Source organism: Alosa sapidissima, chromosome 5, assembly GCF_018492685.1.
Source record: "Alosa sapidissima isolate fAloSap1 chromosome 5, fAloSap1.pri, whole genome shotgun sequence".
NCBI lineage: Eukaryota > Metazoa > Chordata > Actinopteri > Clupeiformes > Clupeidae > Alosa > Alosa sapidissima.
The window spans coordinates 1,024,326-1,038,777 of NC_055961.1; the positions used below are offsets into that span (position 1 = coordinate 1,024,326).

Genomic DNA, 14,452 nt, shown 5'->3' on the forward strand with positions numbered 1-14,452 from the left:
GTCCAGTTCTATATATACAGTCTATGGTTGCGCACGCATGTTTCTGTGACGTTGCATAGAAATCCATGTATTGCACGTCATTTTGAATAATGAATAGCCTACGTCGAACTTGGCACCAAAGATTCTAGAGCGGCACGTAGCGCTCTATAATCTTTGCTTGGCACTGCACTTAGGCCTCTTGCCCGTAGCAAGACACCTGCCACGTTTGAAAACAATCGGATCGGTTTGAGAGATATGCGAATAACAGATACACACACACACACACACACAGATAAACAGACAGACATTCCTGTCATTTATAGATAGATAGTCTAGACCTATATTTGGGGCTTCTATATTCTTTCAGGCCAAGCGTTTAGTGTGCAAGTAGCGTGGCTATCCACTTTTATAATTGAGGCACATGCCAAATTTGTATTCAATTCATTAGATTGGTAGCCTGGCTAGCGCCACCACTTCTCAATGAGACGTGGTCTGGGAACCAAACGTTAATTTTCTCGTATTTGAAAAAAATGCCCAGATCTGTTTATTGGGTGCCACGGATGTCTATCAAATGCGTCTGTGCATAGCTCATCGTCGTCTTGCTTTCCCCCTTGTTCTGTGATTGGTTCCCTATCTCAGGCGAAAATTTGCTCCATGGTCTCCAGGCTGCCTTAGCAGCGTGAATCAAATCGCGCGCAAGGCAGCATGGGAACACCCAGGCTATTAGATTGGTTCTGTAACCTGTATATTAAGGATCTTTGCCTACACGATCCCAAACATTATCATATACTTCATCATGACTTGGGAGTTTTGGTTTGCTGACACCCGAAAATGTCAGACTGAGCAAACCTGACACTGAATTTTTGATTTCACTCTAGACAACGAATCATGCGATAGCCTAATACTACCAGTTCAACAATGACGGTGCACTTTTTCTGGAAGTGTGTGTGTGTGTGTGTGTGTGTGTGTGTGAGAGAAGTAGTTCGGTAGGCGGAGTTCTGCGACCGCGACTGTGCTCCACCATCAGGCGTTTGCATTGCTTCTCCCTTGTTTGAAGCTTAAGTACAACATGGCGAAAAAAGTTGCAGTTGTAACAGGTGCGAACAAGGGTATTGGACTTGCAATCGTGCAGGGGTTGTGCAAAGCTGGCTATGCTGGAGATATCATACTCACTGCGCGTAACGAGAAACTCGGACAGGAGACGTTGCAAAAACTGAAGTCCGAGGGATTCAATAACGTGCTCTTTCACCGTTTTGATATCTGCGACCAAACCAGTGCCGAAGAACTCCGGAAATTCCTAGAGAAGAATTACGGCGGTTTGGATGTCTTGATCAACAATGCTGGGATTGCATTCAAAGGTTTTTGACTTTAATTAAAGTATCTAACTGCACGTTTCGATATCACTTTTTGGCAGACCTGTGTGACTCTTGGCGGCAGTCTGTTCATTGCGTAACGTGGTATTTTGTTAGGCTGCAAGTGCAAACCTTTTCAGGAAAATTCTGTTCAGTCTTCACGGCCACGAAGCTTATTTCCAATGCTGTTGTCAGCCTATTAGGCTAGTGACAAATGGTCAGAAAGGGCTTTAGTTTTTGAGATACCCCTATCGGAGGTAGAACTAAACCCAACAATGTTTTTCCTCATCTCTAAGGTCTCCCATATATGAAATGGATTCTTGGCTAAAAATATTTTACTGCTAAGATTGTTAAATTAACAGATATTGTTATACACCCCAAAACCAAAAAAGGACTAAAATATAGCCTGTCCGTATTGGAGTTAAGGCATATAAATTAGTGCAGATCAATTACACGAGCTCTGAGACCTTTGAAACTTGGCATGTTTATAGTCAGGAATTTGCTTTACCTACTAGAAAAGACTGGATGTGAATATCTTGATGTATGGAATGAGTAGAGACATGTAAACATACACCTAAAATAAGCGGACATGCAAAAAATGAATATCTATGCAGAATGTTTTCATTTACTTTGTGGCTTCTTTGCCAGGGATTATCATAGAATATGGCTTGTTGGAAAGGTGGGGTTGTACTGAATCTAACAATACCAAATATGTAAATATAGTATGGCAAATTAGGGTGTTCACTCAATGTATGAGGTGTCCAAAATGAAAGAAAACAGAACACTGGCAAAATACAGTCTCAAGTCCAAATCACATTATAAGTGGTGAGAAGAATGTTGACAAATTCATTGTTACTGCAAGGTAAGTGCTGATCTATATCTACACTTAATAATGATACATTTCATATGAAACACAGATCCAATTGAATCAGGTTAACATTGGAATGAAACACCTTTATTAAAATATTTATTCACTTCAATTTTGTTTTGGTCAAGTCATTACTGAATAATGGAAAATAATATTGTTAGCTTTTGTCTGTCCAGACCAGCAGTGGACAGTAGAGCCTACACTGCTTACTTCACTCCTAAGTAGCTAAACAGTTAGTTGTAGAAACTACTTTCCCTAGCTAAGAAAGTACTTAGCCCTCTGACTAATGTTGCATGTGTAATTCAACTTGATTTGCATTTCAATGAAATATCATTTTTCCTTTTCACTAGTCTCTTGAATTATGGAGAATGTCTTACAGACATTGGATCCAAAGCTTTGTATCATTTGTGGAATATATTTTGAAAAGGGCACACTGCTGCCATTCTTGTCCACAGTCTCGTCACTTCCCGTTTTGATTACTGCAACTCTCTCCTTTTCGGCCTCCTCCACAAATCCCTCCATAAACTTCAACTAGTCCAGAATTTAGCTGCCCGCATCATAACTCGAACCCCCTCCATTCACCACATCACTCCCGTCCTCCATCAGCTCCACTGGCTCCCGGTTCAGTTCCGCATCCAATTTAAAGTCCTCCTGTTTACTTTCAAGGCCATTCACAACCTCGCCCCTCCATATTTGTCTGATCTCCTCCATGTTCCCACTCCCTCCCGCTCTCTAAGATCCTCTTCCTCCATACACCTGTCTGTCCCCTCCCGCTCTCTAAGATCCTCTTCCTCCATACACCTGTCTGTCCCCACCCGCTCTCTAAGATCCTCTTCCTCCATACACCTGTCTGTCCCCACCGCCCGTCTCACCACCATGGGGAGCATTCAGCCGCTCTGCTCCCCGTCTCTGGAATTCACTACCACCCCAACTTAGAAACATTGATTCATTCCCCCACTTCAAATCACAACTCAAAACACGTCTTTTTAAAACTGCTTATTCCATATGATGTTATTTTTGTTTTTGTTTTTTTAAATATTTTATATTTGTATGTACGGTGTCCTTGAGTGCCAAGAAAGGCGCCTTTAAATAAAATGTATTATTATTATTATTATTATTATTATTATTAAAACCCCACAGTAGAAGGCCTCCAACGCATACTTACCCTTGCTCAGCAGAGAGAGAGAGATGGTGATGTCCATAAAACTCTGGCTCCATATACAGATGATAAAGTTTCATATCATGTATCATGTAGAGCGAACTACTAGCCTGGCGGGCCATCCTATATAATTGAAATGTATAGTCTGGAATCGAACCATTCACCTCGCTTAATCCATGGGGCGGGCAGAGAATTGTCTTTCAAACTGCCTAGGCATGCAATAGGCCAGCGCTACGACCATATCCGTATCCGGTCGGCAAAACGGCAAATACATCCTTCTTCGAAAGGAATGACTTAAGTGCATTGTGTTGCTCAACTTTCAAAGAAAAGCACAAGTCCAACTCCTCCAAAGTTGACGCCAACGCCGATTTAAACAACCGCTCTTTGTTTCGCCATAGCCACCTTCCTTGTTGTTCACCGTCGCAGGACTGTCGTTAAGCCCGCCTTAAACTCTCTAACAAAATAGAGCGCTGTGATTGGATGACGTCCACGGCGTCAGCCAATAAGATCCCTATGGTTTGATACTAGACGTACAGGCTGAGCAAATTAATTTGCCGCCGCTAGGGTGCGTCTAGATTTCTAGGCTACAGAACTACTGCAGTAAGACAAATATCAGTGAGCAGCAGCAAGTTGCAAATGTTGAGAGTGAGAGCACATCTGCACCAAGAAGGCTGAGTAGGGCTGATACAACATCATTTCAAATACGGAGAGATTGTTTTATTTGTGGGAAGGCCAGCTCTAGATCAGAACCTCCAACCAGCCATTTCAACTGGTACAGGCGCAATGTAAATTATAGGCCTTTGGAATTTGGTCTCTGCATTTATCCCATCCGTGAATTAGTGAACACACAGAGCTCACAGTGAACACAATGAGGTAAAGCACACACTAACCCAAAGCAGTGAGCTGCTTTACTACAGCGGCGCTCGGGGAGCAGTGAGGGGTTAGGTGCCTCGAACCCCTAACCAGTAGGCCATGGCTGTCCCCAGTACCAGAGACGAGGTTCTTCGGACAGCTTCTGAAAGGCTTGATGAAGATGTACATCTTCAAATTCTTTCATGCCCAAATCTCTTTGCATATGATGTCAAATACCATAAAATGTGCCTTGCACACTACAGTACATATCTAAACGAAATATAACAGCAGCCATAGAAAAAAAAAAAAAAAGCAGACCAATGTCTATAACAAAGCCTTTATTAAGCTCACTGAAGACATTGATAAAACAGTATTTTCCAACAGTATTGTCCAAATATTTGGCTGGATCGACTCCAGTCTTTCCTTCAGGCCTCATATTGACTCTATAGTGAAAAAAGTAAACTATAACTTAAGATTGTTATACCGTTAAATTAATTGCTTCACACAACAGATTAGATTAGGAATTGTAACTCAGCTTTTATTTCCTATTATTGATTATGCTGACATTGTTTATATCAGTACAACATAATCACACCTTTAAATCCCTAAATGTTGTCTATAACAGTCTCTGCCGATTTGTGTTGAGATGTCCGTTCCTAACCCATCATTGTCATATGTATCAGCAATTGAACCTCTTATCCCCAAAGGCCAGACGACAGCTACACTGGTTTCAGTTTGTTTATAAATGTATCTTTTTTAATTATCCTATTTATTTGAAGCAACACTTAGTCATATATAGGTCAACTTATGGCCTTAGACACCTTGATCATCTCTCTTTTTCTGTCCCAAATATTTCTAAAGAAATCGGAACACGTGCTTTCAAATTCAAAGCCCCCTCTGACTGGAACAGCTTGCCTTGTTCCTTAAGGTCTATCTCTTCCTTTCCATTTTTAAGGCATCCCTCTTATCGTACTTGCAATCCGGTGACCAATGTAAATGTTTCCCTGGTGTATGACTTGCACTTTTTTTCATTAATGCACCTTCTCTCATTAATGCCCTTATTAGGATATTATGTATGTATGTGTGCACTAGTGGATATGTGCCTTTATGTGTACATGTGTATGTGTAACATATGAAATGTATCATTACTAAATGTAAATATAGAGCAGCACTTACCTGATGTAACTTACCTTGTAGTAACAATGAATTTGTCAACATTCTTCTCACCACTGATAATGTGATTTGGACTTGAGACTGTATTTTGCCAGTGTTCCGTTTTCTTTCATTTTGGACACCTCATACATTGAGTGACAGAACACCCTAATTCGTCATACTATATTTACATATTTGGTATTGTTGGATTCAGTACAACCCCACCTTTCTAACAAGCCATCATATCTGTTTCTATGATAATCCCTGGCAAATCAGCCACAAAGTAAATGAAAACATTCTGCATAGATATTAATTCTTTGCATGTCCGCTTATTTTAGGTGTACGTTTATGTCTCTACTCATTCCATACATCAAGATATTCACATCCAGTCTTTTCTAGTAGGTAAAGCAAATTCCTGACTATAAACATGCCAAGTTTCTAAGGTCTCAGAGCTTGTGTGATTGATCTGCACTAATTTATATGCCTTAACTCCAATACGGACAGGCTATTAGTCCTTTTTTGGTTTTTGGGTGTATAACAATATCTGTTAATTTAACAATCTTAGCAGTAAAATATTTTTAGCCAAGAATCCATTTCATATATGGGAGACCTTAGAGATGAGGAAAAACATTGTTGGGTTTAGTTCTACCTCCGGTAGGGGTATCTAAAAAAAAAAAAAAAATCTGGAGGCATTCTCAGTTTGACCTCTGAGGTCAGATAGAGATCATTGACCTCTGTAATATGTGAATGGGGTAAAAAAAATAAAATAATATATATCACCATGAAACTTTCTCAGTTGATTACTCATGTTAAGCTAAGAAAAACAATGTATTGGAAGTTTTTCATATTTTAATGTTTAAATATGCAAATTAGGCCTTGTCTCATTAAACATGCGCTAATTTGCATACATTTTGAAAAAAAAAATCAGATTGTCTGATAAAGCCAGGCTCAAAATATTTTTTTCATTTTGTTGTCCTATGAGATGGGAAAAGAATTACTGAGGGGTTTATGGACTTCTACTACAATCTTTCAAGACTCTCCCAAATAGGCTACTACAATTTTTCAAGACTCTCCCAAATGTTCAAAGTCTTCTGGTGTAAGGATGGTTTAAGTCCCACAGGGTTAGGATAAAATAAACACAATCAATTATTTCCCAATGTTATGATACCTGTTTGTCCTCCATATTCAGTTATTTTGCCAATATTAACATCTGTTTGTCCTTCATGTTGGCAAATGGTCTGGCCAGATGGAATCTAGGTTATTTGACCCGTCCACCACTTGCCCGAGGGAAATGTCAGGACAGATTAGATGAAACTTTCCGTAAAAGTATTGTCAGATTAAAGCTGTAAGAAAATGATATAAAACACTTGGACTGATAGGCTTACTTATGCGTTCACTTCAAACTTAAAGGTCAGCTTGTTATCATTTTCAGAGCAAAGATGGCACAACTGTTTAGTGTGCAACATCCACTGCCATCAGAGCAAAGACAGCACAACTGTTTAGTGTGCAACCTCCACTGCCATCAGGGCCAGGACCTTTCCATGCTTCCTCTAGGCTAGGCCTCGGGTTTTGATCTGTAGCCCCCCCGCTGGACTGGACCCCCGAAAGGAGGGTAGGGCAGACACAGTTTTCTGTGAATATCTCGAGAACCGTAGGGTTTAGGAGGACCATTTTTTTTTGTATGTTGATCTCAAAGGGCCATGTCAACCCATTCCATAACCACTCATTTCATGTATAGCGCCACCTAGTTAAACACAAAAAAGTAAAAATGAGGTGTTGTAATCGCAGGTATCTGTGACCTAACATAGTCAAAACTGCACGAAATTGGAAGTGTAGGATCATTATGACACCCTCTGAATGCACGCCAAGTTTCGTGGAATTCCGTTCATGGGGGGCCACACAATAAATTAATTTATGTTACTATACACCAACTGGCCTGTAGGTGGCCGGAGACAGTTTTCTATGAATATCTCGAGAACCATAGGGCCTAGGATGACCAATTTTTTGCGTATGTTTGCCTCCAGGGGTCATGTAAACCCATTCTATATGCACACATGTGCATAAACAGATACGCACACACATACATTCACAGTAATCCTACGTATGACACATACTCACACAGTAGACATATATACGCATGCATGCACATGCACACACACAGGCACATAAACAGGCAAACACATACATGCACGCACACACACCCACCCACACCCACATAAATATAAACATGTACACACACACATGCACACAATTCAAGAATTTCTCAGAATTATGAACAGGCAAGATGGGGGTGGGGTTGTATAAAATGTATATTACATGTGAAATCTATGAACTAATCATGTTTTGGTACTTGTTGTCTAGCAGATACCAGTGAGATTTGAGTGTGCATAATGCAATTCAGTGAGACAGTTAGAATCATATATGCCTTTCAGCGTGACTTATTTTTGTGGAAAACATGTGCTGGACTGGGCAGTGGTCATATTTTGTACCGCTCTGCGGTACATCTAGTTTTATGACCTTTTCTTAATATTCATGACTATGGTGGTTCAACGGCGGACAACAAGTGGCACGCCACCGGCATACCACCAGCATTCCGCTATCTGCCAATCTGATTTTGCTATCTGGGATAGTTATATTAGCGTAACCACAACCATATTAGTATGAATCGGTATGTTGTTTCCCCTGTAAGAAATGACAACTATGTGTGAGAAGAACATGAGATTGGTAAACGTTTTGATAAACATAAACGATTGATAGAACATGAGATTGGTAAACATGACTTCCCAAATGGCAATCTCATCATGGTAACAAACAGAAGTTCTCTGCTCTGGCATCACTTCAGACACCTGGGGCCAAGAAGCAAACTGAGGTGTGAGCGGCAACGCCCATCAACTGTAGTATGGGCCTGGAGGATGGGCCACTGAGAACCATGCCAGGGAGGGGGATCAGTTAGAGAGATCAACTTAATTATCATTTAGAACAACCAAATTCCTACTTCCTTAAAATCCTAATTCCTTAATATTAAGACTGTAGGACATACAGGGCAGTAGTAGCGTTTTGGTTTTAAGGAGTTGGGCTAGCATGCAGTGGTAGCGTAGCAGCTAAGGAGCTAGGCTAGCATGCAGTGGTATCGTAGCAGCTAAGGAGCTAGGCTAGCATGCAGTGGTAGCGTAGCAGCTAAGGAGCTAGGCTAGCATGCAGTGGTAGCGTTGTGGTTAAGGAGCTGGGCTAGCATGCAGTGGTAGCATTGTTGTTAGCGAGCTGGGCTAGCATGCAGTGGTAGTGTAGTGGTTAAGGAGCTGGGCTAGCATGCAGTGGTAGCGTAGTGGTTAAGAAGCTGGGCTAGCATGCAGTGGTAGCGTAGTGGTTAAGAAGCTGGGCTAGCATGCAGTGGTAGCGTAGTGGTTAACGAGCTGGGCTAGTATGCCGTGGTAGTGTAGTGGTTAAGAAGCTGGGCTAGCATGCAGTGGTAGCGTTGTGGTTACGGAGCTGGGCTAGCATGCAGTGGTAGCGTTGTGGTTAAGGAGCTGGGCTAGTATGCAGTGGTAGTGTAGTGGTTAAGGAGCTGGGCTAGCATGCACTAGCCTGAAAAGTTTTGAGTTCAATTCACGGCTTCTACTGTTGTGCCTTTGAACAAGGCACTTAACCTTACTTAAGGTTAAGATTACTTAACTTACGTAATTTAACTCATTGCTGAAGGGAGAATGGCCCTTGTAATATAATTGACATTTGTAAGTCGTTTGTATAATACCCTCTGCATGAATAAATGTAAATAGTAGGGGGGATTATCAACAAAAAAGGGCCTAATCGTTACGCGGTGGATTTTTATGTATTTAGGTCATTTTTAAGGGAAAATCCAAGATGGCCGCCTAAAACGACCCAAGGATAATAAAACATTACATAGTTGGGCATCGTGGTTTATTCTGCTACTTTATTATTTTACATTTGATATATATAGAGATGGTTAACAAATAATATGTGCAAGATAACCCCTGAAAATAATCTTACATGCCTTTTATACAGCTTTAAAGGGGGGAAAACTGGCTTAAAATGGTCAGAATGACATGACTCCCCAAATGAATCCTCATCTGAGAAGTTAATTATTTATGTATGCATAACATAAATATTTTTAAAAACTTTTGGAAGAATCACTTAATAATTTTCAAAAGACAGTTTATTGCTAAAATTTCCACATGATCAGAGATCAAGCCCTAAATAGGGACACAACTCATTGACCAAATGTTATGCCAGTGTTAGCGTTAGCATTAGCCAATGTAGACCCACTAGCTGGGTTCCAAAGTTAGCGTTAGCATTAGCCAATGTAGAACCACTAGCTGGGTTCCAATTATCAAGCTAAATCTAGGCAAACAAAGGCATCCCTAGGCTAATTGTGTCCACATGATCACCTGGGGTGCGTATTTGTGAATCTGTGGGGCTTCCTGGGGTGTACTGTACCGTTATTTCGGGAATAACATTAGAAGCTACGACATTTTGATTTGTACTACAGCATGGGTTCCCAAACTCCATCAATGTGGGCCTCCCCTCTGAAAACAGTGACACCTCTGCGCCATTTTCAAATAATGATATTCACTTCAGTTAAGCCACTTAAATCGGTGCTATACTATGCTATGCAATGAAATGAGTTTATCATATTTTTGACGTTTGGCTTTGTTGCCCATATCAGGCAGCAATAAAATGTGACAAATCGGTCCATTTTACAGTAAGTTAGCTATCGGAACGTCACATATTACCGTCACGTGTGTCCAACCTCTTACGTGTATCTGCCACTTAATATTCATTTCTATACAAACCAAGGCAGCGGATTCCTAAATGAACGCAAGCACCCACACCATAAGTTTATCTAAATTAGCTATGTACCAAAAAATAAATTTTACCGTGACTCGAAGAGCTGTAAACAGTGTTGTAAGGCTGCGTGTACAAATCCGCACTGGTAACTTGCAGCTAGCTCGGCTGGCGGCACTGTTGCTAAATTACGTTATGAGGTTTGGCACATATACATTCTCACTCAGGATAGGGATCAATAATACTTTCCACTATCCCAAAGATCCCAATACATCTCTTCTATGATTTATTTCGATTTTATAATGTTGTCATTGGAAAAAAACATAGATAGTTCTAACATGAAATAAACGTTTTTCCTTCTTTTTTGAATCAACCTTCCGCGCCTCCCCTCAAATTATTTGGCGCCCCCCAGGGGAGGCGCGCCTCACAGTACTGAGGGGAACCTCTGTACTACAGTAACGGTAGCCAGCTAGTATTTAGCTGTGCAGTATGTACATTGAGTAAATCTCATGATACCTTGACGTGCTAGTGAGAGAACTAGCAGCCTGGGCTTTTAGCTCAATTACTAGCACGCTCACCTCACAATCCGAGGTGCTAGAGAGCAAATATACATTCAGCCAGCTCAAAAAGTGCAAACATATATGCTCTGTCTTCTGTTTTTGGACACCTTTATGGACACTTTTACCAGAGGCAGCCAAAGTATGTAGAGAACCTCTTAAATGTGGCAGCAAAGGTGAGCCTCTCTGCTCTCGAAAGTGCCGATGCCAGGATGCTGGGTTGCCTTGCACAGTATTATGCCAATGTGCCAGAGCATGTGAACAGATGCAAATATGCAGTATGTAGAGTAGGACTAATGTAATCTAGTGTGGTGTTTTACTGTGTCTTAAGAAGTTGTAGGGGACATGTGTGCTTAATTGTATGTTTTTTATGAGGTCTGCCTGAGGTGCATGACTGTCTGTTTATAGTATCCTTGAGACAATAGGTGGATATAGCCATTGTCTGCTTAAAACAGAGACATATCTATGACACATATACCTAATTTCATGAATTTAGGAGGTTGTTTAGGTGGCCTTTGAAATAGCTGCCAATTATGTGGATAGGCAGTGCAGCCTTTTTTCAATTTCTTAAAAAATTCACTTCCCGTTTGAGATTTCTTGGAGTAATCTTCCAGGATAACGTAGGATCACCCAAGGGACATATATCAAATTTCAAGCTTTTAGGAGGTTGTTTAAGTGGCCTCTGAATCAGCTGTCATTTGTATGGGCGGCCATTTTGAATTTCTTCAAAATATCACTTCCTGTTTGAGATATTTTTGGGCACCCCTTCTAGGATGTCTTAGGATCACCCAAGGAACATATCTACCAAATTTCATGCTTCTATCCAGCACGTAACGATTTTTCACATAATCTCCCCTACTAAAATGATATGGTTAGAATTTGAGATGCTGGTTGCACCACTGAATCCAGTATGTTTCACTGCTCCATTACTGCTCCTTGCTGACATTAAGACTGCATCAACCAATAGAAACATTCTTTTTTCTTGCACCCCTGTGAAGTGGATGCCACAGAGCCGTTCGGAGAGCAGGCGGAGGTCACTATGCGCACCAACTTCTGGGGCACCCTGTGGGCGAGCAAGGCCCTGCTGCCGCTGCTCCGGCCCAACGCACGAGTGGTCAACATCTCCAGCTTCGTCAGCAAGCGCGCTCTGGACAAGTGCAGCCCAGAGTTACAGGCAAAGTACGCTGGGAAACCATTTTTACAGGAGCCAATAGGCTGTGAGATTGATGGATGGAAATGTTACTGTTAATGGTGTTTGTGTTAATATGATACATGTTGAACTCTTTTGCTGTCCTGTGTTTATTGTAAAATGGGAAAACCACATTCCTATATTTGTTTGTAACCGTAGTGACCACATTCCTATATTTGTTTGTAACCGTAGTGACCACATTTCAGGTTCCGCAGTGCAGATATCTCAGAGGAGGAGCTGTGTGGACTTATGGGAGAGTTTGTGGTGGCAGCTCAGAATGGAAACCACGAGGCCAAAGGATGGCCAAACACTGCCTATGGGGCCACTAAGGTAACGCCAAACACCGCCTATGGGATCACTAAGGTAACACTATACACCACCTATGGGACCACTAAGCCTATGGGGCCACTAAGCCTATGGGGCCACTAAGGTTGGCGTAGCGGTTCTGTTGGTCTATCTAACCGCTACTGCGTTGTCCTCTGCAGGTTGGCGTAACGGTGCTGTCCCGTATCCAGGCGCGTGTTCTGGCCCAGACGCGGGCGGCTGATGGGATCCTGCTGAACGCCTGCTGTCCTGGCTGGGTGCGCACAGACATGGCCGGCCCCAAGGCCCCCAAGAGTCCCGAGGAGGGGGCCGAGACGCCCGTCTACCTGGCCATGCTTCCCCCAGGAGCCACCGCACCCCACGGACAGCTGGTGTGGGACAAAACGGTGCAGGAGTGGTGAAGGCACAGGGAGGCCATGCAGCACAAATACTGACCAATAACTCCGCCATGCAGCACAAATACTGACCAATAACTCCGCCATGTAGCACATATACTGACCAAGAACTCCGCAAATCTGACTAATGACCTACTCTGCTATATGAAATATTTTTTACTGTGATTATGGGAACATGCATAACGTGAAGAATATAACACATAATTTCCATTTCAGTTAAAATACTGGTAATTACTGTACGTTCACGTACGTACGTACACATTTTTTACTTTGCATTAAAAGTTTTGAAGGACATAAAAATGTGTATGTTTGCAGAAATCATAAAAGTCAATAAGCTTTTGGCTGCTTGCTGCTTAAGCAATGTCTAGAATCAGAGAAATGCACTAGCTCCAGTTGTTTGTTTTGTTTGTTTTGTTTTTACAAAATGATTATACACATATACAAACACATTCCAAAATTAACTGGGTTCATACATTGATTATTTGTTTGAATGAAAGGATGTTGCCCTGCAAGTAAAATTAATAAATTGTTTATTTTGTCATTTATAGACTCATGTGTTTCTAGTGTGAAAATGTTATATCTCTATTGTGCAAAAACAAACATGGCAATCTTAAAACCGATGGTATGTCAAACGACATGCGTTTTGGTCTCAATATCTGATACATAGTAAAGCTTCATAATCAAAATCTTTCATAAATTACAGTACCATTAAATAAATGATCTAGCAGGGTTTGTACTAAACAATTACAGTGTTTTCTTGTGGCAGTCATTTGACTCATTTCTGTCCTTGTAAAATAGCACGGTAGCAGAATGTTTAAATAAATGGGAGAGGTCATTTGTAATGTCTTCACTGTCATCTTATGAAGATAATAAATTATGAACAAACTCACACGGAGACGCTATAGATTTTTTCTTAACACGGTTGAAAAGCAAGAAATTACCGCAGTATACAAATCATTCATAACAAATGGTGCAGGTTCCATTTATTTGACCATAACTGAATCCAAACTACTTTGTTGTTGTAGTAAATCTCTCAGTGAAAAGGTGAGGTTGTGACATGACACATGGAACAAAGTCCAAAGAGACAAAAGCTCAAGTGCAGGAAAGACTCCAATTACGCATCCAGATGATGCCCATTTGATCACCATTAGGGACCGTTCGTTATTTATAAACGGGGCCACCGGAGGAAAATAGGGGAGGGTCATGTCTTTTTATTCTTTGTTGAGGGGAGGGTCACCTAACTTTTTTTTGTCTAGGAGGCAGGGTCACCCATCTTTTGTATTAATGAAAACAGCAAAAAGTCAAAGTGGCTTGTTTGATTGTTGATTTCTGTCGCCATATAACGTTCTCTTTCGTTCCATAGCTCTGTCAACATTGAACAATGAAAATAAGGGAGATTTCCCGGTTTTCTCACGCAAAATACGGAAAATGTCAACATTCGTCTCCATTAACTTAAATTTAACTTTGGTTTACTTGTAGTTTACCGTGTAGCCTAACTTTAAACAGTGTGCATGCTTAACATAAAGCACACTTGTGCTTCATTCATCCACACATCCAGCTCCTAACGTTTTGACAAGCATTTCTACCAATTGACCTCGTTCCTGCCCATCTCTAGCTTTGCTGTCTCCATCCTTTCTGTTTTTGTTGTTTGCAAAAAAAAATATATATAGTATTTATTGGTAACCAGCAACAAGTGCAATTTGTTAATCGCTGTCATTCTCTCTCCTGCCAACAAAAATGTGTTACGTTCCAAATAGCAGTGCGTAATTCTGCTTCATAAAGTTGAACAAATACATTTGGTCATATAAATAGCCAGTTTATG

General features: G+C 41.1%; 1 protein-coding gene across 4 annotated transcripts; it reads left to right on the forward strand.

The window, feature by feature from the left end:
* The first annotated feature begins 827 nt into the window (after nucleotides 1-827).
* LOC121709037 (carbonyl reductase [NADPH] 1-like) lies at nucleotides 828-13,521 on the forward strand. 4 transcript variants are annotated; one of them, XM_042092065.1, is made up of 5 exons: nucleotides 828-1,337; nucleotides 11,721-11,901; nucleotides 12,118-12,274; nucleotides 12,397-12,678; nucleotides 12,744-13,175. In XM_042092065.1, the coding sequence occupies exons 1-4, from the start codon at nucleotides 1,049-1,051 to the stop codon at nucleotides 12,634-12,636; spliced, it is 867 nt and encodes a 288-aa protein (XP_041947999.1). In that variant the 5' UTR covers nucleotides 828-1,048; the 3' UTR covers nucleotides 12,637-12,678; nucleotides 12,744-13,175. The 4 variants fall into 4 exon arrangements, 3 of the variants coding, with proteins under 3 accessions (XP_041947999.1, XP_041947998.1, XP_041948000.1); XR_006031815.1 differs by lacking the exon at nucleotides 12,744-13,175 and adding an exon at nucleotides 13,321-13,521 and having other exon boundaries at nucleotides 830-1,337; nucleotides 12,397-12,693; XM_042092064.1 differs by having other exon boundaries at nucleotides 831-1,337; nucleotides 12,397-13,175.
* The last annotated feature ends 931 nt before the right edge of the window (nucleotides 13,522-14,452 follow it).